At 42.2% G+C, this 27,774-nt stretch overlaps 1 protein-coding gene across 1 annotated transcript in view; it reads left to right on the forward strand.

Annotated features, from left to right (window-relative positions):
• Window positions 1-398: 398 nt before the first annotated feature.
• The window catches only part of sptb (spectrin, beta, erythrocytic), a gene marked incomplete at both ends in the record, with an annotated part of 36,550 nt that continues 9,174 nt past the window's right edge, over window positions 399-27,774 (forward strand). The window contains 23 exons of the mRNA XM_080042883.1: window positions 399-993; window positions 8,313-8,464; window positions 8,900-9,073; window positions 10,399-10,496; window positions 11,117-11,197; window positions 11,371-11,486; window positions 11,618-11,730; window positions 11,817-12,004; window positions 12,456-12,573; window positions 13,881-14,039; window positions 14,609-14,911; window positions 14,996-15,146; window positions 15,262-16,132; window positions 16,545-16,682; window positions 17,283-18,042; window positions 19,582-19,784; window positions 20,642-20,732; window positions 21,152-21,298; window positions 21,833-22,099; window positions 22,538-22,762; window positions 23,614-23,703; window positions 26,452-26,742; window positions 27,386-27,520. Coding sequence (XP_079899009.1) covers window positions 399-993; window positions 8,313-8,464; window positions 8,900-9,073; window positions 10,399-10,496; window positions 11,117-11,197; window positions 11,371-11,486; window positions 11,618-11,730; window positions 11,817-12,004; window positions 12,456-12,573; window positions 13,881-14,039; window positions 14,609-14,911; window positions 14,996-15,146; window positions 15,262-16,132; window positions 16,545-16,682; window positions 17,283-18,042; window positions 19,582-19,784; window positions 20,642-20,732; window positions 21,152-21,298; window positions 21,833-22,099; window positions 22,538-22,762; window positions 23,614-23,703; window positions 26,452-26,742; window positions 27,386-27,520 — 5,466 coding nt within the window. The remainder of the gene's footprint in view (window positions 994-8,312; window positions 8,465-8,899; window positions 9,074-10,398; window positions 10,497-11,116; window positions 11,198-11,370; window positions 11,487-11,617; window positions 11,731-11,816; window positions 12,005-12,455; window positions 12,574-13,880; window positions 14,040-14,608; window positions 14,912-14,995; window positions 15,147-15,261; window positions 16,133-16,544; window positions 16,683-17,282; window positions 18,043-19,581; window positions 19,785-20,641; window positions 20,733-21,151; window positions 21,299-21,832; window positions 22,100-22,537; window positions 22,763-23,613; window positions 23,704-26,451; window positions 26,743-27,385; window positions 27,521-27,774) is intronic.

A 27,774-nucleotide genomic window follows, 5' to 3' on the forward strand; every position in this document is an offset into this window, starting at 1 on the left:
ACTGCGTGGGGGGGTGCTGCTGCTGTGCTGCTGTATACAGAGGAGTGGAGCACGTGGACACATTGAAAACATATTGTATGCATGGCTGGGGCTAGAGAAACCACTCTGAGCCTGAGCCCTTGTGCTGCCCGAGAGTGGAGGCATGGCAGCGTCACGGCAGCGGTGAGGAGAGAGTGAGAAAGGAAGAGGAAGAAGAAAAAGAAGGGAGGGAGGGGAGGGGAGGGAGGAAGAGAGGTAGGTAGGGAGGGAGTGAGCACAAGAAGTGGGTTCTGGAAAAGAGGACAGAGAGCCAAGAGACGGAGGAGAGGAGAGACGCGGAGTGCCAAGCTCCTCTGCCTGGCTTCGGGGCTGCGTTTTGTTGTTGTTGTTGTTGTCGGCGTCATTGTGGGGGGGTGAAGATGAGCAGCCCCTGCCTGCTCCGCGCCGCCCCTATGAGTCAACCCCGGCTCAGAGAGGTCAAGCTCAGCGTGAAGGCCAGCAACAGGGAGACAGCCACAGCCATCCGGGGCAGCAGCAGCACTGGAGGAACCAAGGAGGCCGCCAGCCGGGCAAATGTGGAAAAAGACAAAGAAGCCCCGGTTAGGGTCAGCATGAGCAGTAGCCGGAGTAGGAGCACGCCGCCGGTTCACCGGGCCCACAGACAAGAAAGCAGGAAGAAGACAAGAGGAAGTAGCAGCAGTGGTGGTGGAGGGAAGCAGCAGCAAGAACCAGAAAGGAATGGTACCCTCCTGCACGTCCCGCTGGCTGTGTCACCCCAGGGAGTCTCCACCTTCCCCTCTTCGTCCTCCTCCTCGTCCTCCTCCGTTACCCCCAGACGTCAGCGGGCCCCTCACCCTCCTCCCCACCACCCCCCTCCCCCCGCCAAAGTCCTCTCCTCTTCCTCCTCCACCACCTCTTCCTCCAAAAGTATGAAGCGGGCACGCTGGCTCAGTTTCAGCACCTCCAACATCTGTTTCAACTCCATCCTGGACGGACGCTTCAGGCAGCTGCAAGGTACAGAGGGTCCTGATGGGCAGAGCAGTGTGTGTGTGTGTGTGTGTGTGTGTGTGTGTGTGTGTGTGTGTGTGTGTGTTTGTGTTTGCGTGTTTGTCCATCCTCTCCTGCCTCACAGATAAGAGAGGTAGCACTTTGAGCACTTTTCCAATCTACTTGCCCCCTCCCTTCACAAACAACAGTGTGTGTTCGGGCCCCGGACGGGATCGCGATGATGGGAGCAAGTGTGAGTTGCCGGCGTCAAAAACTAAAGTCTAAGCGTTCTATAGCCGTGGTGGGCCCTTTATTAAACGTATAGTGATGTAATTTATTTATTTTCAGGAAGCCGTGGCTCTGCCCCAATTGTTCACTGACTTGCCTCTGAATAATTCAAAAGACGAACCCTTAAAAAGGTTGGAATGTTTTCTTCCCTCCAAAGGCATTCATTGCTAGGCTAGTGTTATGCACGCCTATGGGCATCATTTTCTTTAAGATGACAAACATATTCATAATGATACCTCTTCACCTCTTCCCCAAATGACCCTTACCCTTGGCAAACTGTTCCAAATGACAAAATGTTTGTGTGTTTTGATTCCAACCTCATTTTCCTGAATGATTGCGTTGGCGTTCTTTAAAAAAAAAAGAAAAGAAAAAAACTCAGGCTACTAAGGTTTTAAGAGGGAGGTTTGCCGTCACTGTGGATTTTTGTTAGCTTGCACTATGCTATCCAACTCCCTGATGACAGGAGTGCATTAGTGAGAGGAAGAAAATGGAGGAAACCATGTAGGAACACAGAGGGAAACGTGCTTTTATTTCTTCTCCTTGCCTCTGCTTAGATGTCAAGTATCGACGGATCCTGAAGACTGCAAAAGGCAACTGATACTAAACTCAACCTCTGAAGCTTTCCCTAAATCAGAGCGGTTGTTCTGAGCCAAGTGTATTATTGATCCACCAATTGCATTTCAGGATATTTTATTAACTTTTCTTATGCACCCGGTGTTAGGAAGATCCAGTGAAGACTGCAGTAGAATCAAGTTGGACGGCCAAACAATAACACAAAGTTATTAATAGAGCAAGAGAGGGAAAAACTTGTGTTTGGCATTTATCGATTTTAACTGTTTTCTTTTTTCTCTTTCTTGGAATTTGATACAATCATTAGGTGTGGAGTATTTCTGCTGCCCTGGTGGCCTAGAAAGTGCTTTTCCCACATTGTCTATTTGTCTTTTGTGACACCGTGACCTTTAACCTTTTTAGCTGTTGCTCAGTCTGCACACCTTTCCCTTCAAGTCTTTGATTCCTTCTTCTTCTCCTGTTTTCTTTTTTTGTAAAATTGCCCTCCAGTTTTGACCCTCAAATTTGTGAATTCATGCTTGGGCCTTGTCATGTTTTGCAGTTCCCATATCCTTATGCATCTTCCTATAAAAGCCTTCTCCACTGCTCCACTAATGTAGCATTGTTGGCAAGGTATCAAAATCAATAGCAGAAGCAAAGAGCTCCCTTTTTTATTCCATGCATTCGCCTCAAAATGTGCCCCCTACAATACCCAAAATTCAACTCAACCACCAACAGTTTGGTGAGAGATATAAGAGAGCTATGCTAGTAGCAGCTAATGTAGCCTTGAGTCGCTAGCATCAACAGAGGTGAGAAGCTTTCAAACCGAACATTAACAAAACAAACCAGGATTTTTGTAATTTTCAAACTTGTAGTCTTCTGTCCTAAACGATATTGACTCAAGAGATGGATTATTGGATTTTTGCCCAGCTCTCTCTGACTATAAAACTTTTTTACAGTTCCCCTTTAATCCTTCAAGTCAAAATACTGGTAGGCTACTGCATGTCTCGCTCTTCCCAGCATCAATAAACCTTGACAACCTTCTAATGTGCAATAATCTGATATTTAGCTCTTGCAGAATGTGAGTCCATTTAGCAAAAGCTGAAAACATGTAGCGTGTAAACAAAGCAGACAGGGCAGATGTTTTGTCCAAACTCTGTCCTGTTTTATGACAACATGGTTCTCATGCCTTCAGGACAGGTAGCCGTGGAGATGCCATGACTCAGGCATGTATGACCAACACCGGGTCACATCCAGTGAGAGCTGACTCTGGGATAAAAAGACAAACCAGGGGCCTCATTTATCAACCGTACTTACGCACAAATCTGTGCGTAAGTAGGGCGTAAGAAGATTGCCACGCAAAGTATGGCATTTACCAAAATGTACTTAGACTTATGAATCTGTGTAAATGTAAGCACAACTCTGACCATGCTTACGAACATAATCTAGTGGTAGAATAGCGATATTACAAGCACAAAGCAAAGCATTTAAGAGTTTCAACGTCTGCATTAACACTAGAACCGCCAGCGTTCTCTTTATATCTATAATCGCCACGCGTCAAATCCACCCGTGCATTTCTAGGGTAATATAAAGTCATACATTTGTTTGTTTAATCATCATCTGTGTTTTGGACCTCTTGTTTTATAATCTAAGTTTCTTTAAGAACACTGATCACGACTCAGTAATGAAACTGAAGTAGATATAATATCGCCAATACATCAATGAAAACAGACGGTCAAAACAGCGTCCAAATGAGCTAACATCCTAAATGCAATAAATAGTTATATGGCACACTTATTTTTAGGTAAGCTCTAATTGATTATTCATTAAATGTGTCACGTTTACATGTTTTGAAGCGGAGGATCCCTCCGATGCTCTCTGTGCGTCTCAGCACTCAGCTGTGAGCTGGACGAGCCGCAGTGACTCGCCAGACTCGCCAATCACTCATTTCACTTAGTAGGCTAACTCTATTGTTGTTAGGAGCTTATCTTCATCTCTTTTTTATTGAAAGAGTTTATGAATGACTGCACGTAAAGTTGTCAGATCGCGGCAAACAATGCCGTTGCCTTACAACTTGCTCGAAAATATCACATTTTCCCATGCAGCAAGCTTTCTTTTGTTTTAATGCCTGCTAAGTGCGCCAACAAAATATGTTTTGCTTCGATTCAACCTCGTTTACAAGGGTTTCCATTTCTGTGTTGGAGAAGTTTCTTTTCGTTACCCTCGGCTCTTTACCATTGTGGCGGAGAGGGGTAAAACACATTCAGATGGTTGATAAAGGGATGTGTTGTGACCATATATGGTTAATTGGAGGCGTTTCTGAATGCAAATGGGCTGAGCGTGAACGAGCATGACACTTAAGAACAAGTGGGATTTATCAAGATTGATGACTTACTGGTGTGCGTACGATAGGCCAGCGCACGTTTGATAAATACCGATTTTTTTGTACTTAAGCACATACTAAATTTCATTCGTAAGAGTGAATTTAGAACCTTTTCTACGCACTGTTGATAAATGAGGCCCCTGGGCTGTAAACAGGGAAAATCCATCAGCATGAATAAGTCATGGGGCTTTCACTGGAGTGGATGAGACAGTACAGAGTGAAAGCATGTGAAACAGAGGAATGTTTAGTAAAGCTTGTACTGATATGCAGGAGGAAGAAGCCGGGGAAGTTGGGAAAAAATAAAAAGTAGTGACAAGACTGTGTCACAAAGAGAAAAAAAAAGTTGAATGCTGTATCTGACTGCTGCACTTGCTCGGAGATATTTAATTCATGTGGAAAGACAGTATGACAATGGATCACTGAGTACAACCAAACATTCCCCATACAGTATGGTCAGCCTGTCGTATGAACTACCACGGCTACTTTCCTATTTATGAACTGTACCTCAATGTGTTGTGTTGAAAAAAAGCCAAACCTCTCTTTTAGCTAAATGATTGTAGTGTTATCACTATCAGTCAGTAAATAAATTACAAATGTAGCTTTTCGCTACAGTTTTACTTGCCTATGGTGGCTTAAGATAGTTAGCTGGGTTAGTGGTCCACAACATTTTAGCAGCCAAGAGATGTAGAAACCAGGTTGCTATATTTTCAATGTCTCTAAAGAAAAGAAAATAGAATCTTCATATGTGAATGGAAAATGGGTCATAGTCCTGTATTTGCTGCTTGTTGCCACTGTTTGGCAGCAGACAATATGAGAGGGTATAATGTTGGGGATGGCTTTAGGAGATGTGTAATGTGAATATATTATATAGATTGTCTGCTCAGCTGTGCAACATTTCTTTCTAAAGGACCTGAACTGAAAACTAAAACAGAACTTAGTCTCCAGTCTGGCGCTGAGGGCTGTGTGTCATATCAAGTTTGTCGAACTACTCATCTGGAGACGGTGGTGCATTGTGAGAAACATTCCCCGCTCCTCCTTCCCAAGTAAATGGCCCAGGAGCATATACATGTATGTGCACTCTGTCTCCTCTCCAAGTCTTGTGATAAGTGTGGTGATACGGGAGGAAATCGTGCACACATTTTAGGGATGTTCTGTAATTGTACCTGTCACTGTTAAAAACCCCTCTGGAGACAGCTGCCCAAATAGTTTCATCGCACCTTGTTGACGTCTTTTTAAAAAAAATGTTTTGGTGTGATGAGATGTGCGCTGACATTCCTGTTGGAGCTCTGAGTTTATTTGCATGTCTTTAATTGGCCATTACTTTTTCATGCGGCGGTTTCATCCACGTCGACGGAGCGTGCTGCTGTTCTGCTGAGAGCATCAAGAGTGAGGCATGATTTATTTACTGTATTCTGCGCCATGTGTTTTACACACAATAGAATCCTGATTCCTTTCTCAGTGATGATGCTCAAACATGGAGCTGCTGGTGCTTACTGGCTCTTTTTTTTTTAAGCAGTCAGGGAGAAACTGTAAGGGAATGTATCTTGTTCTATGTTCCCTGTAGAATGAACCATCCCAGTCACTCTCCATTCACCTGCCCTCTTTTTCAACTTCTCTTCTTACCCAGGTTCACCTTTGCTCCAGTCTCTCTGTCTCCCTCTGTAACTTGCCGTCGTTTTTATTGTGTCCTTCTTAACCTCTAAGGCAATATCTTTAACATACTCTCTCTTCTGTCTTCCCTCTTTTTCCTCTGTTCCTTCTCTCTAGCTGTTCCCTGCTTGTTTTCCCACACAGCCTCTGGGCCTGAATCATTTATTACACCAGTCATTAAGGATGCAGTCCTTTGCACTCCATAGTTTGCAGTCACATTTTGGGTTCAGAAATAAACAGAGCCGGCGGACCAAGGGGAAGTCACGTTTATCCCAAGATGGGTTGACTGAGGGGGAAATGTCTCATATGTCTTATCACCCGAGGCTGACCTGATAAACTTTAAGTAGTAGCTGTGTGTGTGTGTGTGTGTGTGTGTGTGTGTGTGTGTGTACTGAGAGTTGAAGGTGCATTCAAGTTAAAGCTGGGGTGGAGGATTTGGGGAGAAAATGGCAGTTGGGATAGAGATTCGAATCCAGATACCTCAACCGCTCCACTTGCTCTCTTTGGTCCCTCCCCTATGGTCCCTCCCTGACACGCTCTACATCAACAAAGTTATGCCAAAGTGAATGGACAGTCCCAACAGCCAATAAGAACAGAGAATCGGAGCCTCGCTCTGATTGGTCAAGTGTACAGCTCATGTTAACTTCGACCAATCAGAAATCATATACCCCAGCTTTAACTGTGGCCAACTTGCATTGACCTTCTCTCATCCTTTTCTCCAGATTATGCTAATACACTCTTAGTAGGACTTAAAGCTTCAATTAAAAATTACATGTTTAAACTATTTAATTTTATTATTTCAGATCGGATCAATCAGATTAATAGTTTGGTCTACAAAATGTAAGCAAATATTGGAAATATTTTTTTTTTTACAAATAGAAATCAGAAATCCCCAAAATATTCACATTTTAAAAGCTGGAACCAGTGAAATGTTGCCATGTTTATGAAAAAATTACCTTACATTACTATTATTTGTTTTTCCAATTTTGACATTGATTTTAATGATACTTAAGCATCTGAATACTCTGTAAATAAAACATATAAGCTTCTCAATATAGTGATGGGGGATTTAGTCTTTAGTAGAAATATTTTTAAAACATCTTTTTAGCGTATGAGCTAAATTGGCACTTTTCCGTGATGTTTTTTCCATTCCCTCCTCTGGGATGTTGTTGCCTCTGGAGCCTAGATCATTAAATCGACCGCTCTATATATCGTTAGGAGTGTGCATGGAGTAGAGAAATGCCAGCAATATGTCTGAGATCATTTATAAGGAGTGATGCTGCAAAATAGTGTGTTCATAAGGAAGCACTGATGAGTTGGAATAACTGCAAAGTGTCCTGCTCAGCACGTATCAATTCTTATTCAGGTAGATTGTGAGCAGGTAATACTAAATGCACATACAACAACCCCTTGGTCACAAACACACACCCACTCCGACCTCCCTCTTTCCTACCTTTCACAAACAAAACAAACATTGGCTGTACAGAACATTGGGTCATGCTGACATATGGTCCCATTAAAATAGGCTTTATTTTTCACTGCTGAGTGGGAGGCACATCAGCCACGCATTGAGAGATGATTTTAAATAAGATGTGTCACCACGTAGGCAGCGCTCAGCCTCCCTCTCCCTAAAAAACAAATCCTCCAAGCCCGACGCTCACACTCTGTGCATCTCTCTGCCCCGTCACTTCTGAGTTTTTCAGGAAAAATTGCAGTCGAAGAATTTCTGTATACACTGTCTACATTCAGAGTGTCAAACTATGCAGGGACCATGTTTGTGTATAATGCAGCACCACTTCTCTATCTACTCTGCTAGGAGGGTGACAGATAGTTATAGTGGAGCTTTTCTTTAGGGAGTCTTTTTTCTTTGGTGTGTGTAACAAACTTGCAAGCAGGCCTGTCAGCTCAAAGTCTGTCCATTTGAGTTATCGTCAAGTGTGTCAACGCAGGAGTGACAAATAATGGCTCCCTCCTGCTTTTGTCATTTTAACGTGTCCCTATTCCATACCACTGTCACAAAGGGATGTGGTTGACCATTAGATTTAGTGGATTGAAGTTTTAGTTCTGGACATGGATGGATTACATGGATGACCATAGGCCAGAGCAACTGTTTGAAGTTAACATGTCTTCTTGGAAAACTGAGCTCAGTAACAATGGCAGATATCCTGGTAAATTTAGTTTTGATTTGTTTGCTCATGGTACGATATGGAAATTTCCATGTCGTTATAATTCTTGACTGTTGCACTCTCTTTTTTCTTTCTCTTACTCATGGCTTTGCAAGTACCACGGCAGATTACTTGTTATGTGAAATCCTACTTAACCAATAAACCTATTCCTCTACTGATCAGATTCTTCCAAGTGCCCTTTAGCAGGACATTTAATCCCCACCAGCTCCAGTCATGCCTTTCTTTCATTGTTAGTTCTTTCATTACTCACCAAACTCAATTGCTCTTTCTCAACGTTGTCCTCCCATCAGATGAGCGCGAGGCTGTTCAGAAGAAGACTTTCACAAAATGGGTCAACTCCATCCTGTCCCGGGTCGGCTGCCGCATCTCCGACCTCTACCTGGACCTACGGGACGGACGCATGCTCATCAAACTGCTGGAGGTGCTGTCCGGTGAAAGACTGGTAAGGGGCTCCACGTTTTTATTTTTCTATTCTTTTTAAAGGAGAAGTAAGTGTTACGGTCCCTTTAGCTAACTTCCTGTCAGTGACTGCAGTTAGCAGTCCCCTCCCTCGTCCCTACTTCACCGCAACATGAACGTGCAGCCGTCTTAATCAGATAGTGCTGCGATGGCGAGCAGCCAGTCATCGATGGATACTCAAAATTGTATCTGGCAATTACTGCAAAGCTATGAACTAGTTATTCTGAACTAGTTATGAACTGTGCATACTGTCTAAAGGATTGCTGTATGAATATAGAGTGATTTAACACGTATATTAACAAAGAAATATCACCTACTTCTCCTTTAATAAGCTTAGTGTTATCCCTCTGTCTTACTGTGGTCACCTTTGATTTAATCTTATTCTCCATTTTTATGTTTTTCTAATTTGCGTCTTTAGCCAAAACCCACAAAGGGCCGAATGCGTATCCACTGTCTGGAGAACGTGGACAAGGCTCTGCAGTTCCTCAAAGAGCAGAGGGTTCACCTGGAGAACATGGGCTCCCACGACATCGTTGACGGCAACCATCGCCTCATCCTCGGCCTCATCTGGACCATCATCCTTCGCTTCCAGGTAAACTTAGACCACCTTTTCTATTTGCTGCACACTTTAATGACTGCCTCAATACAATACGTTGGACTTCACTCTGTTCTCTCGTCCTACAAAAATATTTTATTTTCCAATATACATCAAAGTACGGTAGGACTTGATGTATTGATCCCTTGAGAGGAATTTTACATGTTAAAGCACTTCAACGAACAATACAAACAGAGAAGGAAATTATTCTGAGATATTTAAAAATAAATATATACTGTATACCTAAAAGAACGAAAGGTAAATTACATTCTTAAGTACGGAAGCCGAGAAGAGTCATGTTTGCAGTTATTTTCTAATGCTATGATTAGAAACACGTGATAATGATTTGATAATGGTCATAGGTGCAGCCCGACCAAAGCTCAAATATGGAAGTGCAATGACTTTTAGTACATGTCTATATGATTATTCTACCACTTGCTAGTATATTAGTACAACGTGACTACATTGCAAAGTCAACAAAATGCTGTGATTGACAGACGAATCTGGGATTATTCAGTGCTAGTCTCACAGAAACAGTCTCAACTCGCAGCCTTGGGGCTGTTTTTGACTTTTTTCCCCCTTCTTTTTTCCTCGAACGAGACGCCTCCAGGTTTCAGACATTATTATCTGCTGTTAGAATCACATCGTGAACATCAGAACATGTCTGTATGACTTTTTCATCTTTCTTGGAGGGGGCACATATTTATTTTTAATTTGACAGCCACACTGTTATTTTTAGACACGTTTGTTCAAACAATATGGCCTCCTGCATTATTCAGCCTTTAAGAAAAAAAATAAAAATAAAAGGAAGCAGGAAAGAAAGGAGTTGACTTGGTCGTGTCTGTATCCTTTCACTCTGCATAAAGCAAGGAGAACCAAAGCTGGCTAAATTTAGCTCTCTCTCTCTCTCTGGGCCTGTCTCTCAGATCTCATCACTGCTCTAATTACTGGCTCACCGTGTGGGAGAATAAGAACTTCAATGATTACCAGCCCTCCTTCTCTATCAGCTGGACACTAGGTTTAGATTTGTTATAATCCACTAAGGCTAATGAGACTGATGCTATATCACTTGTGATCCGTTTTGTTGTCCACATCACAACCCCCCCCCCCCCCCCCAAATTATTTCTGTTAGCTGTAATCAATGATGCATTTGTGCCACTTCTTGTTAGCGACACGTTGCTATTTGTTCTCTTCTGTGAATTGTCCGTGTTTGATTGCGAACCTCACAGTCATTAGTCAAGTTGCATTATTAACCATCCAGCTGTGTGTGTTGTTGTTGTTGTTGTTGTTGATGTGTGTTTTTTTTTCATCATCTTCATCAGATCCAGGACATCATTGTGGAAACAGGCCAGGCAGACCAGAAGCAGACACGCTCAGCCAAAGACGCTCTCCTTCTGTGGTGTCAGATGAAAACGGCAGGGTAAGTGGGAGGCGCGACCTTTAGCATCACCAAGCTGTTGTGAATACTTCCGTTGGGAATGGCTGTAGTGTGAGAATTAACTATTGTGCACAGCTTTTATTCTTTAATAATGCATTTTATTTCGTGTCTGATTTAAGAACACACCGCTTAAAAACTGCGTACATTTTTTGATATATTGTCCAATGCTACTCTGTGCTGTGATTTATTCATTCTTTACATGTTCAATTTGATGTTTTGAGTTCTTTATTTTTTATGATCACGATCACCATTGTTTTTCATTTCATCATAGTGATTCATTTAAAATGTTTCATTGAACTAAAAGCGAGACCATTTTTCCATACAAATCAATAAGAAATGTAATCGGGTAGGTTAGAGCGTAGTTCGTAGATAGTTTGATATTTTTGGAAAACACGGTTATTTGCTATCTGGCTGAGGGTTGGATGAGAAGATCAATGCAAGCTTTTAAGCTGCAGAAACGCTGTAAGTGGCTCTTCATTACACGCAGTCCAGAAGCAGAACAGAACCGAGACAGTGATTTAAACCAGAAGCTCCTCAGCAGCGTTGTCTCTCTTGTTCTCATGTTCAGTCATTGACGTCACCTTGGCTGCTTTGTTTTGCAGGTATCCCAATGTCAACATCACAAACTTCACCACCTGCTGGAAGGACGGCATGGCCTTCAACGCTCTCATACACAAACACCGGTAAGGAAAGATGAATGGCCAAATCCACTCTCACCGGGCTCCGAAATGTAAACAACACAGGAAAACCCGTCTGCACAGTGTCTCTCCTCCTCTATCTCTTTCACTATATATCGCTGTCTTGTTGCTTCTTTCTTTTTTAATTTTTACCCTCTCCATCTTTTTTTCTCTGTTAGGCCAGATTTGTTGGACTATGGCACACTGAAAAAGTCCAACCCGACCCACAACCTCCAGAATGCCTTCAACGTAGCAGAGCAAAAGCTTGGCGTCACCAAACTGTTAGACCCCGAAGGCGAGTGGACTGATGGAGACTGTGCCTCTTCATTTAGAAAATATAAATGTTTATGAGCCTTTAAAAGCATTGTGTTTGTGTCTGGCTTTTTGGCCGTGGCTGACTTGTGTCTGCTGTTCTCTTTTGTATAGATGTGTTCACAGAGAACCCCGATGAGAAGTCCATCATCACATACGTTGTTGCATTCTACCACTACTTCTCGAAGATGAAGCAACTCGCTGTCGAGGGCAAGAGAGTTGGAAAGGTGAGGTGGAGAGATGGCGCCACACATATGTCACTATTGTGTATTGGGTTTGTTGAGCCACATTGTCTTTGTAAACTGTCCTACAGGTTCTGGATCATGCCATTGAGACGGAGAAGATGATCGATAAGTACGAGACGCTGGCCTCAGATCTGCTGACGTGGATTGAGCAGACCATCATTGTGCTGAACAACCGGAAACTCGCCAACTCGCTGAGTGGAGTACAGCAGCAGCTTCAGGCCTTCAACACCTACCGCACTGTAGAGAAGCCGCCCAAGTGAGTGGAGCCAAGACACACCCTCCCCCATTATGCTGAAACTACACTGTGCCTATTGCTGTTCAGATTAGTTTGTCTTAGTTCTGTGTTTTTTTTATCTTCAAGAGAGAAAGAAAACTCGTGACACAACCTTTTCAGTGATTGATACAAAGGAAATTTCATTAAATGCAGCGCCCTCCTGAGGCTATTCAAAATAAATCTGAATATTAATGTACTGTAAGGCTGTATATAAGTGAGCTAGACAGCTTTTTAAAGCCACTCATGTCAATATTTATGGTTATCCCAACAATGGAAATTCACCACAATCAACAGGTTATTACTGTTTTTTTGTTTGTTTTTTCCTCAAGATTTCGCTAAAATCTTATGTCCGCCCATCCCTATAAGTGATTTACTTAAGCTACTATGTTAAAGTAAAACCTTTTTATGTGACTTTGTATGTGTTTTATTTCAGGTTTGGGGAGAAGGGAAACTTGGAGGTACTGCTCTTCACCATCCAGAGTCGAATGAGGGCCAACAACCAGAGGGTCTTTACGCCTAAAGAGGGAGCCCTGGTCGCAGACATCAACAGGGTGAGATGGGAAATCATGTTTATGCCAAATATTTCCTCGATTGATTGATGAATTATTAAGTCATAAGACAAACAAAAGCTAAAAAAAAGCAATCTCAACTGTTAGCTTGTTACTAAGGAGTGTTTGGTATTTTTGCAAAATAATCAACACCTGAACAATCAACTACTTCAGCCATAGAACATTTTTTGGCTTTCCATATAAAGATTTTCACTCTTTTTGACCAGCATGCTAACAGACTGTGGTTTTGATTTGATTTGATTTGATTTGATTCAATTTATTTCAGACATATCAAACATACAAAACAAAATGAAAAGCATGGAAATACAATAAACAAATTATGTTTTCACAAAAAAAAAAAAAAAAAAAAAAAAAGAAAACAAATTATCTGTATTTCTGAGATATGCCTGAAAAGGAGCAGGAAGAAGTATACACTTATTTAATCCTATTTAAGCCCAGGCTTTCAGTTCAGTTAGATAGACAAATTGCATTCATTTGCAGAGCACAATCCAGAGGCAACAGTTAAACCACAAATAAATTGAACTATTACTGGAGACACTTTAGTGCAATTCAGTAAATTGTACGATAACAGCCATCCCTTGAGGAAAATTAAGGTCTGACAGTTACTGCTGGGGCAAGAAAATAAAAATGCCAATAATTACACGTCATTATCAGCTCAAGAGAGGAGTGGGATGTCAAAATAAGAATTATATTCACCGGTATTGTAAGTCTCTCTAAGAAAAAAAATGTAATCAATCATTTAGTGGGTAAACCTGCAACAATTTTGATGTTTCAAAATCTTTGAAATAAAATGTATTACCTGGGAGTTTTGCACAATGAGTTGGACACAAAAAGTCATTTGAGTCATATTGGGCTTTCTGAAGATGTGATGCATTTTCGACAATTTTTTTCATTTTAAATTTTGACACATGACTTGATAACGAAAATAAGTGCTAGTTCAACCCTCATTGTACAGTCCTTCAGATAAAGGCAATGCAGTGAGTGAATACAGCATCCCATCATTTTTAACTAAAAACTTGCCGCGTCTTTCAACACACCACTTCATACCTGGCAATTTTACTTGTTCTCTAGCTGACTTTGACCTGTATTTGTTGACGCGTTCAAGCAAAGAGCTTTGTAAATTGTAAATTGAGAGAAGTATCACATGGCTATTATTAACCCCCCCATGTGAAAACTAACCAACCCCCCTCATGATGCGTCTCATTATGTGTGTGTGTGTGTGTGTGTGTGTGTGTGTGTGTGTGTGTGTGTGTGCGTGTGCGTGTGTGTGTGTATGTGTGTGTGTGCAGGGCTGGGAGCGTCTGGAGCGGGCGGAGCACGAGCGGGAGCGTGTCCTCAGAGACGAGCTGATCAGACAGGAGAAGCTGGAGCAGATGGCCAGGAGGTTTGACAGGAAGGCTGCCATGAGGGAGACCTGGCTACTGGAGAACCAGAGACTAGTGGCTCAGGTAAAAAACGAATAAACTATTATACACATTATAGGATGTTATTTTAGGATATTTGATTAAGTGTCTCGGCCTCAATTAGACTACAAAATGTCACTCCAATGACAAGCGCTGTTTAACATAGCAGATTGTTACAGTATTTTCATGAATTAATTGACACGGCAGGTGGTTTGCACACACCCAATTAGTCATGATGAGAGATGAAAAAGGGGAGAGATGACACTCACTGAAAGGTGTCAGATGCAAGAACAAAAATAGCACATTTCTTTGCTCAGAAAGTAAGAAGGGGAAAAACAAGGTAGATTTTAAAATTCAGAGCAATTATTGTTATTTCACCTTCAAGTGAAAGTCAAAGTGCATCGAAAAAGACCAGAAGTATTAGTATCGAAATGTTCCTATTTTATTCAATTATAAAAAAGTAAAAGTGCTCACTTGAATTTTGCCACTTCATTTATCTTTGTCAGGCTGCCATTTTAAATAAGACCTTGTTCGTAATGACTGACTAGCCTAGAAGAATAAAGGTGAAAAAAATAAAAAATAAAAATCTATTTAATCCCCTCTCCTCTCCTTAGGATAACTTTGGCTACGACCTGTCGGCGGTGGAGGCGGCGAAGAAGAAGCACGACGCCATAGAGACGGACATCGCTGCGTACGAGGAGCGCGTCCAGGCCTTGGTGGACATCTCCAAGGAGCTGGAATCTGAGCGTTACCACGACGCCAAACGCATCGACGTGCGGAAAGACAACGTGCTGCGTCTGTGGGATTACCTGCAGGAGCTGCTGAAGGCTCGTAGAGGACGTCTGGACAAGAACCTCACTCTGCAGAGGATCTTCCAGGAGATGCTGTACATCATCGGCTGGATGGACGAAATGAAGGTACAGCACGGGCAATGGTCATCAACTGTTAGGATACTTTTTCTAGACGCTAAACTAATCAGATTGTTTGTATCCTTTCTTTAGGCTCGCCTTCTGTCTCCTGACTTTGGGAAACACCTGTTGGAAGTGGAAGACTTGTTGCAGAAACACGCTCTGTTAGAGAACGACATCGCTCTGCAGGCAGACAGAGTACAGAACGCAAGTGCAGCTGCTCTCAAGTTTGCCAATGGAGATAGTAAGTGCAGTGGCTTTTCAGGCCCTTTGCTCCTGATTTTATTAGGGATGACAACTCTAAATAGATCGATTTTATATTTTTAATGATAAAATTCTCCCATTCCCCCCCCCCCTAGACTACAAGCCATGCGATCCCCAGGTGATCCGTGACCGGGTGCAGCACCTGGACATGTGCTACAAGGAGCTGTGTGCCCTGGCGGCCCAGCGGAGAGCTCGCCTGGAGCAGTCGCGTCGTTTCTGGTACTTCCTGTGGGAGACGGCGGAGCTGGAGAGCTGGGTCCGGGAGAAGGAACACATCTTCTCCTCGCTGGACTACGGCAAGGACCTGACCTCGGTGCTGGTGCTCCAAACAAAACACAGTGCCTTCGAGGACGAACTCGGGGCACGACGCGCCAACCTTGAACAGATCCTGACTGAAGGAGACAATATGATCCAAGCCGGGCACTTTGGCTCCCCGAAGGTCCAGGAACGCATGGACGACATCAGGCGACAGTGGCAGCAGCTGGAGGAGCTGGCCGCGTTTAGGAAGCAGAACCTCCAGGACACCCAGAGGTTCTTCCAGTTCCAGGGAGACGCCGATGACCTCAAGGCCTGGCTGTTGGAGGCCAAGAGGCAGATGAGCAGCGATGATGTGGGCCATGACGAGTACACCACACAGAGGCTATGTAAAAAGCATGGAAACCTGAGGAACGAGACAATCAAGAACGGAGTCACCATAGACGCTCTGTCCAAACAGGCCAATGCACTGCCGGAGGAGCTGCAGAACACCCCGGATATCCAGAGACGTCTGAAGGACATCAAGGACCTGTACATGGAGCTCATGGCTCTGGCCGACCTGAGGCAGAAGAAGCTGGATGACGCCATGGCCCTGTACACCATCTTCAGCGAGACGGACGCCTGCGAGCTGTGGATGGGCCAGAAGGAGACGTGGTTGGTAGGCTTGGAGGTGCCTGAGAAGCTGGAGGATCTGGAAGTGGTACAGAATAGGTACGCAGAACAAATGATGATATCATGCACTCTGAATTGATATTGTGCATGTCTAGATTTAATATTGTATTTGTATTTCACCAAGATCTGGAAATGATACTTCTAACAAATCGATGTTAAGTTACAAAAAACTAACTTGATTCTCCCGGAATTATCTTTAATTTTATTACATCCTGAAGAAGGCTCAAGCCTCCACACGTTGGCATACTTTTAATGTGTCTAGCCATATGAATAAAAAGCCTTTTTATACGTATTTATGTAACAAACATTGAGTGTCTGGACTTGGATTATTTATGACTTTGTTTGGTCATAGCTCTCTGGGTCTCTGTAGCTTTTATTTCGTTCCAGGTGTAGTTTCCGTGTATTTATGCCTCATGAACAGTTTTAATTTTAACCCGCACTCGTCTTTTAGGTTGAGCATTCTGGCTCAAGATATGGCGAATATGCAGTCGAGGGTGGATGACGTCAACAAAGCCGTGAAACAGCTGGAGGACAGCAGACACCCTCGCACCAAGGAGGTCAAAGAATGTCAGGCGCGACTGAATAAGAGGTGCTTTAACTTTATTATCTGTTCATTGTACCTGTCATAAATGTTAATGTTTATTAGTGCATCAATATTTCTAACACATCCTTCATTGTTGCACCTGAGATACATGGCAAATATTACACAACACTTTCTTTTACAGGTCTTTAATTTCCTTAAATAAGTAATTTAGCACTTAGAATAGAATAGAATAGAATAGAATAGAGTAGAATAGAATAGAATAGAGACAGTGTTCATTTGGTGTAGACATTTTGTTCAGTGAATTGCTAGCAAGCTCTTTGAGTCAGCGCACAGCAGGTCAGCTGGACATGTAGGAATGTGAAATATGTCTGCTGGGAAGCATACTATGTGGAGAATAATGTTTCCAATTATGATAGAATAATAAATAAATCATAACAAAGTTCTTGAGTTTACAGTAAATAAAGCAGTTATTCCATGGATATGATAATTTCACCTATAATTAGAATGAAGTAATATGGTTCTTAGGAAGTAACAAACCTGTAAAATAAAGTGTGACCACAGTCTGAAAAGTATATTTAGTTTGCTCATGGTAGGATATAAAACACACGCTAAGATGACCATAAGTGATTTAAACTTGTGTTTCAGATGGGAGGCCTTTAAGGCCATGGTTGAGGACAAGAAGAGGAAAGTGGATTCTGCCGTCAGTCTGCACAGCTACGGGCTGGAGTGTGACGAGACGGGGACGTGGATCAAAGACAAGACACGGGTGATCGAGTCCACACAGGACCTGGGCAATGACCTGGCAGCTGTCATCACCATCCAGAGGAAACTCTTTGGCATGGAGAGAGATCTGGCCGCCATCGAAACCAAGCTCACCTTCCTGAGATCTGAAGCCGACCAGTTGGCTATAGATCACCCGGAGAACGCGGATGACATCTTAGCCCGCAGAGGGGAGCTGGAGGAGGCCTGGGACACTCTGAGAAGGACCCTGAAGGACAGAGAGGACTCTTTGGGTGAGGTCAGTAAGCTGCAGACCTTCCTCCAGGACATGGATGACTTCCAGTCCTGGCTTTTCAAGACCCAGAAGGCCGTGGCGTCAGAGGAAGTGCCCGCCACACTGCCAGAGGCCGAGGAGCAGCTCAGCCTTCACGACGCAGTCAGAGAAGATATAAAGAACCACGAGGAAGACTTTATCCGCGTGAGGGACACCGGGGCTCAGGTCACCCAGGGTCAAGAGCACGATCCCCAGTACCAGCAGCTGGAGCAGAGGCTGAACGGGCTGGACCGCGGCTGGCATGAGCTGCAGAAGATGTGGGACAGCCGCAAGAACTTCCTGGACCAGGGTCTGGGCTTCCAGCAGTTCATGAGGGACTGCAAGGCAGTAGAGGCCATCCTCAACAACCAGGTACTGTTGGCAATTTATTCATGACAAAGGGCAGTGAAAATATGATTGTTTTAAAAAAAAGTTGTCTTGTGTCTCAGTTTACCCCAGCTGTGGGGTAAACTGAGACGGACCAGAGAAATCAATGGGGTAAACTGATCCACTTACTTTTTCCACTCTGAAACTACCATAACAACTATGTTGTAACAGTTAGAATCCTGACAACTAGATTGAAAACCAAATATTCCAAAACTAATGTCGGACTAGTAACAGAATCATGGGGTTTGGTCAATTAAGAAAAACATTTTCTAAACACTTGAAAGTAACTCTGATCAAATACACCATATAATTCATATTCAATAATTAACATTCAAATGACAGATAGAACCAGTTAGATTAAAACACAGTCTGGGGGTCAGAACACAGGACCCTTATAGCCAGCTAGTGTCTGGGGGTCAGAGCAAAGAACAATCAGAACCAGCTAGAACAGCCTGGGACTCAGAACACAAGACTAGACCCAGCTGTCATTTTTCATCTTTTGAGTCTTTGATTAATATTTTTCTGCATTTGTTTTATTGGGATCATTCATTGAATAAAGACATATTACTTAGAGTCTATTGATGTTAAAGGTCACCCTCCTGCCCCCCCACATACATACGTGCCAAACCATGCCCTTGATGACACCCCTTCAACCATCAACCCCCACCTACAGGCCAAATTGTCTTTTGTCTTATTCAAACTAGTCTCCTTGCTACCTCAAATATAATGGATTCATTAAAAGAGGGCACAGACACTGTCTCACTTTACCCCACTGTATTTGTCTCACTTTACCCCACTGCCACAATTTGAGATAAAACTACCTCTCTCAGCAAATCAGGCTAATCTTCAGTTATCATCATCACATGGTTTCATATGTTGGTAGTTCATCAACATGACATGACATGACATAAACATGTATGATAGAAGTTCTTCTACCTGAATCAATTTGCTTTGGCACAACAATCGATTAAGTTGACAGCAAGAAAATTTACTTTTACATGCAAAAAAGACATTTTTGTGAAAAAAACATGCTTACACCATGAGGTCCTCTCTTTCATGGCCAAGGGGAAATGAGAGGGGCTTGAAAACATTTATCTCACGTGACCAAAAATGTGTTCCATTGCCTAGATACAGGGGGTGTCTCACATTACCCGATGGCTCACATTCCCCCGTTCTACCCTATGTTGAGTAAGCCTATGTTAAAGGTGCAGAGTGTAAAGGGAATTTTTGCAGAACATACTTGGTAGATATGGGATATAATATGATTAGTGGATGATACCATGACACCAACATACACATTTATTACACACAGAAGAGGCTTAAGCTTCCATAAAGGTTATAAAGGTTTTTAATGAGTGGCTTAGAGATACTCCAGGTAGAAGAATGTGGTATGTAAGAATGCAGTTACCACACTGCATGTTTGACATATATTGAGGTCAGCTGGTTGTGAGGTCAGCTGATTGTGTGTCTTGAGAATGTTCCTTCTTCTCTTTGGTAATTGTTTGCTTTACTTCTCTGTCACAGGAATACACTCTGGCCCACATAGACAAGCCCGACAACTTGGCCGGGGCAGAGAAAGCTTTGAAGAAGCATGAGGACTTTGTGAGCACCATGGAGGCCAACGAGGACAAGATCGCCGGCGCTCTGCAGGGCGGACAGCGGCTGGTGGACGGCAACAACCTGTACGCTGGGAAGGTTCAGGACAAAATGGACTCAATCAAAGACAGGTGGGTCATAATGAGTTCAATGAAGTGTTGTCAAAAGGGATGTTGTAGTTCTTCTGAGAAATCTTCTTGGAAACAATTTCAACCATATTTGGCATCGATTATGAACACATTTTTAGGGAGGTCTAGAGGTTAGAGCGTTTTCTTTCCCACAATCACAATAATTTTTCAAACTAGTTTATTAAAATATAAGTCAGGGGAAAACTTCTATTCTGAGAATCTGCAATTCAGAATTACACTCCAAAGAGCAAACATAGGAGTTAAATATTTCTTGCTGAGTGTTAGCTAACCCATTCATCCAGCTACTACATTTAACAGCAACATTTAAGAGCAACTCTCAACTGCTTAAATGAGTTGATCTTAAGAGACACCTCTAACATCACTTGAGTCCAAAAACTGACTTTTACGCAATAAATACTGCACAGGCCCTGATCTGATCTGATATAGAAAAATAGATATTTTTCATTCTTCTCCAGAGTTTCATCGCCTCAGCAAGGAGAAACAGCTTTCCTATCACTGTATCATTAGTGTCAACAAGAGGCAGTAGAGAGGGCAAGGGAGCATTTCCCGTTAGCTCCCACCATTCAGCTCGTTAGACAGGCGCTCGCTATAATGGATATTGATCTTTAAGCAAGGGCCTTTCTTCCCCGGCATAGCAGAGAAACAGATGACTGTTTTGGGTTACTGTGTCAGGCCTTTTTGTTGTGTGTGTGGAGGAAGCACTTGTATCAAAAAACTCTCTCTTGGCCGTTCAGTGACGCATCCTGTTATGTCACTTTTGGAGGTGTGCAAAGAAAAGGTGCAGGGATGTTATGTTTTGAATGTATTTTTCTTTTTTTTCTTTTTTTTTTGCACAACAGGCATAACAAGAATAAAAGGAGAGCCGAGGAGGTGTCAGAAAAGCTCCGGGACAACCGTGACCTGCAGCACTTCCTGCAAAACACTCAGGATGTGAGTTGTCATTTCACTGTTCACTGTAATCGCTTTTCTAGCTTCATTTAGTACAATTATTCCCTGAGACTTCACAATGTCTTTACTTCTTTGTATTTCTTGATGATTGTCATCAATTTGCCACACATACACACTTTGCTTTGTTTACTATAACACAGTGGCACACTTCTTTTGGAATTAATTTATATCATGCTATTTTGGAATAGGGGTCCCATTTGGCTAATTGGTGAATGCTCTGCTCTGAAAAGATAAAGAAATAATTCCTGCTCTGAGAAAGTCACCTCTGCCCAAATTTAAAATGCTGATGTTTCTGTGACTTTCCAAAGTTTTGTAACTGTGTGCATTCAGCCTTAGTTGTTTATTTATTTCTTGTTTGTTTTGCTAATCCCTAACACTCACTGCTCCTCTGCACGCTTCAGCTGACTGTGTGGATCAACGAGAAGATGCTGACGGCTCAGGACACGTCGTACGATGAGGCCAGGAACCTCCACAGCAAGTGGCTGAAGCACCAGGCCTTCATGGCTGAGCTGGCCTCCAACAAGGACTGGCTCAACAAAGTGGACCAGGTGGGCTACTGTATATACCCCTCTGGGAGTAGGTTTTGTTTCAACATTGTGATGGACACATCTAGTGGGAAGTGTGGGGGTCCTCCCCCTATAACATTTGAAGCATCAAACACTTAAATCCCTGCATTCTGGTGAATTTATTCACACCTATTTGTGCCTTTTCTGCATCAATTTATGGTGGAAATGTCTTTATCTATGTAAAGGAAAAGACAACATTCAGGTACCCGGTGACATACAGTATATAATGAAATATAATGCAGTAAGGCTCACAACTATTCCATCATTGTCTCACTGCTCATGATTGAGCACCAGTGTTAACTAACATGACATTTTACATTTACAATGAAATGCCAAGCCAACATTGGAAATGAAAGTGGTATTATGTTTCAGAGGGGTATAGGAGTGTCTGTATAACAATTACAATGCATCATATCTGAAGAGCTACAGTATCTACTGTATTTATTTTGTCCTTTGTCAATAATACCTTTTTGGAAACATTTTCTCTATTTGTGTTTTTGTTGTCTGTTATTAAAGGAGGGTCAGGAGCTCATGGATTCCAAGCCTGAGTTCGAGCCCATCGTGACGGAGCGTCTGGCCAAACTCCACGAGCTGTGGGACAAGCTGGAGTCCACGGCCCAGGTGAAAGAGCGGCTGCTGTTTGACGCTAACCGCTCCGAGCTGTTCGACCAGAGCCTGACCGACATGAAGAAGTGGCTGGGAGAGCTTCAGCAGCAGCTGCAGAGCGGAGACGAGGACGTCAAAGACCTCACCAACGCCAACATCCTGCTCAAGAAGCACCAGGCATGTGTCTATTTCTAGCATTCTCATTCTATTTGTATGCATAGTGTGCATCTTTGGATTGTTAAACCTCGCCATGGGAATGATTACATTACGATTTTAGATTATGTGCTTTTTTAGGATTAACTTTGATTGAGTGAGCATCTGTGTCGGATGTGTATTTGTGTTCACTGTTTGGCATTTGAATAAAACAAACAGAAATCTCATGAAAGCTATTATATTTTTGGGAAAGAATACAAAAAGCGACATAAGTCCGTTTAAATTAAATGACAGTTGGTGTTGCGTTAGTAAAAGTTCACTTTCACACACAACCGCAAAACAAACTTTTGTTGGTGAGTTCACCCTCCACTACATCCTGATTAGGGCTCTTGAAAGGATATTCATCTTTCTTTCTTAATTGTATCTCCCCCGCCTTCTCTCTCTCTCTCTCTCTCTCTCCAGATGACAGAGAACCAGGTGCGTGACCGTGCGCGGGAGCTTGAGGAGCTCCAGGAGGCAGCCAGGAGACATGGAGGAGGCAGGGAGGAGGAGCCTGAGCTAGAGGCAGAGCAGCAGGCTCTACAGGGCTCCTTCCAACAGCTCCTCACACCACTGGCCCAACGCAAGGGCAAGCTGGAGGCCGCCAAGGCTGTCCATCAGTTCTACAGAGACCTGGCCGATGAGCTTGTAAGCAAAAGATCCCATTAGACAGCAAAAAAGGAAAGTGTTGAATGTGGGTGTTAGTGTGGCCCAGAGGAAAGGTGGCCGACCAGTAACCATGGGGATCGCTGGTTCGATCCCTGGCACCGGACAGAAGGGTGTTATTTGTAACATTAGTGAAGGCTGATAACATCTACTTTAGCAAGGCACTTAACCCCAAACCGCTACAGGGGTGCTGTAGTATGGCTGTACCTGTGCTCTGACCCCCTCCGAAGTGGAAAACTTGAGAGGGGATGTGTGAAAAGACACATTTCAATGTGCCCTGTGTACAATTGACTAAAATGAACTTAACTCCCTGCTCTCTCAAAATGATCCCCAGCACAAAATTAGAATGAAAGAAAGTAATGTGATTTTTAAAGGAGCAAGATGAATGTTTTTTTTTTTTTTTTACTGCCTTTTTTTTGACAGCATGATAGCACCTTTTGGGAATTATAGTTTAAGAAATACTGAAGTCTGAACTCGAGGATTTTTATTTATTTTATTACCCAAAAGGATAACTTATTAATATGGAAATGAAGCCTTCAGTTACCGTGTGTGCACACCAGCTCTCTCCATGAAATTGACTCTCGAGGTGAATCTGAGTAAAAAAGCTTTAATCCCTTATTGGTTTCACGGCCTAAATTCACTTTAATCAGGCGGAGGAGACAGCTTAAAGAAGTATTTTTACAGTTGGAGACATTTTGTAAAGGGGTGAAATTGGTCTTAACATTTTTTTTATTATTCTTTGTGTGTATCTGAGATCAGTAAAGATATAACAGAAACCAGCCCAGTCTGTTTTAACTTTTTTAATTGTCATAATTCTTCATCTTGTGTCTCAGCTCTGGATCGAGGAGAGGATGCCCCTGGCAACGTCACAAGAGCACGGACACAATCTACAAACCGTGCAAATGCTGCAGAAAAAGAACCAGGTGAGGGATTTGTGTCTAGAAAAAGAGTACTATAAAAACTGTCAATGTACTTTAAATGTAGTGTTAGGGCTGCCTCTAGGGTTGCAAAGGGGTGGAAAGTTTCCGGTAAATTACCGGAAAGTTTCCGGAAACTTTCCACGGGAACTTTCGCTCGGGAATTTTGGGAATATTCAAAATTGGAAATTATAGGAATTAACTAAATGGCGGTAACTTAAATGATTTTTTTTTTCATACAAACATAAATCTAAACATTTAAACACTATGTTTGGTCATAGGCAGACATCCATGCAAAATAATACAATTAAAAAACATTACATTTGAACAAATTTAGGGGAGAGTGGCCTAAGTTGTGCCACTTTTTACTCAAAGTGACTTTAAAGTGAGGCCTTGACAGTAAAGTCTCCAACTCAAATATATACATATATTTCAGGGTGTTGTGTATCCCCGACAATAAAAACTTTGGATCTGGAATAAACTGTTGACGAAATATAGCTTTCGGAAAAAAGTTGTCTTGTGGCACAACTTGCCCCCGGTGTGGTGTAAGTTGTGCCATTGGAGAAAATACCATGGGGTAAATTGTGCCATTGATATATATCTCATAAACTGTATTGCAAGACAAATCCATTACTTACTCCACTTACTTAAAACTCACCTAGGCTCTTTGGCACAAATCACCTCAACCCCAGAATTTTGGATAATAAGCATGATGCAGCAGTTTAGGGCTGACATCGTCCTAATTATATAGACACAAAGTGTAGCATACTAAAGCACTAAAACATGTGTCAAATGTTTTCAAACTTCTCTATAATTGTTCAGACACAATAATCAAAAAACATTGATCATGGAAATTTTACTTTGAAAGGAAAAACACAGTTTTTTGAGCTTAAATGTGCTTATTCCATGTTTCTCCCTTCTTTACAGGATGAGTCTTCTATGGTTATCTAGAAACAATGGGTGGCACAAGTTGCCCACTGGCACAACTTAGACCACTCTCCTCTATTTGTAAGAAGAGCTTTATCAAGTTTTGATTATTTTATGAACAATCAATAATTTCCCTGAACAACAAAAAGATGCATGTTGAGTAAAATTTTACTCATCTGTCTGACCCATGGGGTCTGACTCCACCCATTCAATGAATAAAGTCAAATGCCCCCCATGTGATGGAGGAATGCACAGTGCATGTAAGGGGCGTGGCCTCAGTACCCCTGCAGTAGGATGTGTGCTATGTGCAATTTGCCTAGTGTACTTGCATAACATCTGGTTGTTTTAGTCAAGATAATGCTAAAATATATTATCCCCAACTATATTTAAAATCACAGTTTAAGCCTCTGTAAACCTGGTCTAGCAAAAACAAATTTATGATATCAAGTTGGGTGTCTCAATAAACTTTAAAAACAATCTGATTTGAAATGAAATGTTCATAAATATATTAAAACTTTGTGTAAAAAACTGTTTTTACAGTCTAGAACGTTTGTCTGGACTGAAATAACATAGTTGGGTGAATTTAGTGCATTGGGTTGCTTTAAATTTAGTAAATTCCCGTTTATTCCCGTTAATTCCCAAAATTCCCATTAATTCCCATAAATTCCCGTTAATTCCCATGGAAAGTTTCCAACTTTGAAAATTCCCGGAATTTTGCAACCCTAGCTGCCTCTAACACTTAATTTTTTTTTTATTTAGTTCTGCTAAAGGACTACAAAATAACAGAAAATAGTGGAAAAATTCCCCTCACGATTTCCTAGAGCCCTCAGCCCGAGGTGTCTTCTTAACATTGTTGATTTTGTGCCAGCAACAGTCCAAAACCCCAATGAGATTCAGTTTAGAATTATTTATAACAACAAAAAACCACATATCTGGCAAGAGAGTGTTTGGTATTTTTCCACCATCTTGCTTGAAAAAATTATGAATATTTGAAAAGTTGCAGATTTCCCTTGTCAATTGATGGACTTATTCAGATGTAGTTACTTCTTTGTCTCAGTGGAGAAAGTCGTACACTGTGCAGCAAACTGATTTCCATGTGTTTGTAAAAGCAAAGAAAAGAACATTTTGTTTGGACACTAAATGTTCCAGTGTTTTACAAATTAAAATATGTGCGAATGGTGGAGGAAACTTGAATTCCCTTGAAAAATTAACAAATAAATCATTCATACAAGTTTGTCTTTAGAAACAACATGATCTTGTTTTTACAAATAGCCGTAGCAAAGGGAGTTCACGGCTTACTTTGAGTTTAGTTTAGTTTGATTTCACATACAAACAATAGAAAAAACACAGTGATAAAACATAAATATTTGAATATGAGATTTCAACACAATAAATAGAATAAATGCAGTATATAAACAGAAAAGCAATGCAGAACAATCAACAAAGAAATACAAAACAGTTAAATAAATCTGTTTAAAGGTGACACTTTGAAATATTTCTAAATTACATGTCAAAGCAAAGGGCACCATCAGTGCAAAGAATGCTATTTTTATATAGTTTTTCTTAATGCCTTTGTCATGGGTACGCTCACCCAGGAACAAAAGCTGGTGTAGGAAAAACACTACTGCTTTTGTCCAAAGGGGGGCGCAAGAATGAACACAAACTGAAAGGTCCTCGGAGCACCTTTAAATCTGTTACTAAACAATCAAAGTGGTGTGAGTATATACTGTATTACTGTATATGAGGTTAAACTTAAATAGCAAAGCCACATCATGTTATCTCAGGTTGACACTCCACACTTACACTGTCTTTTACTCCGTCCCCCAGACTCTACAGAGGGAGGTTGAGGGCCACCAGCCGCGTGTGGATGAAGTGTTGGAGCGCGGGCGGAGGATGGCGGGTGCGGCCAGCTCAGAGAGCCCAGCGGAGGCAGAGAGGATAGGGGAGCAGGTGAAGGAGCTGGAGGAGGCCTGGGCCAAGCTACAGGACGAACAGGCCAAACGCAGGGACAGGCTCAACGGATCACACCTGGCACAGCAGTACTACAACGACGCAGACGAGGCAGAGGCATGGATAGGAGAGCAGGAGCTGTACATGATCGCTGATGAAAAGGCCAAGGTGAGGAGCTGTGCAGGCTGATTAGCTTGGGGAAGTGGACGCAGATGTGTGTTTTATTTTTGAAGTGCTTATTCATACTTGCGTCTCAATTTTTTTTGAATATCATTGAAAAGTTCATTCAAAATGTGAAACTTTCATATATTCTATATTTACACAAAGTGAAATGTGTTTTAATTTTGATGATTAGGGTGAACATCTCATGGAATCAAAAAAATCCAGCATCTCAAAAGAATATTATTAGAATATTACATAAATCCAGTCAAAATGAGTATTTATAATACAGAAATGTCCACCTTCTGAAAATGTTTATTCTAGATTAATTTCACTTCATGTGTCTCCATGTATAAACTGTAACTTCAGTGGCCGCAGATGTCTGAAACACTGATCTGATTATCTCGATACAAGGCGTATCGTGTTGTGCAAATAACAAGTGGCACTGCATGCATTAACATGATGACATGGTGAGGGGTTGTTCTTCTATTAAGTGGACACGCTTTTTTATAAGTGGCGCCCTCTTCTGAGAGCTCATTTGGAGCATTTTGTTTGGCTTTGATGTGTAGTCTACTCTCCCCTCTTTGCATTATTTTCGGAGCTGTTCTTCATCTGGCCTCTTCCCCATTGTCTTTTTCTCCCGTCTCTCCAGGATGAGCAGAGTGCCATGCTGGCGTTCAAGCGTCACACGATCCTCAAGCAAGCTGTGGACGATTACGCCGACTCCATTCAGAGGCTGTCTGACCGCGCCCAAAACATGTTTGCCGAGGACCATCCTGATGGGTCTGTGCTTTAATAATTCAATGCACTCACTGACAAAAACGTACATCCAAACTTTTTCGGATGCTGATTCACTCACATAGTCCCAGTTGTGGTATAGAGTATTAAGAGAGACAAGGATGTTAAAAGTGGAGTCAGCGTTTCCGGAGAATGCTTGTTCAAAATCAGTGAATTTCTCCTCACAATCCACTACCTGTGTGCGCTGAAAAAATATCTGGTGTTAATACACAGCCTAGGCCCTGTAAAAACGGTTATGTAAAC

The sequence above is a fragment of the Ammodytes marinus genome (genome assembly GCF_949987685.1).
Source record: "Ammodytes marinus genome assembly, chromosome: 15".
NCBI classification, from domain to species: Eukaryota; Metazoa; Chordata; class Actinopteri; order Uranoscopiformes; family Ammodytidae; genus Ammodytes; species Ammodytes marinus.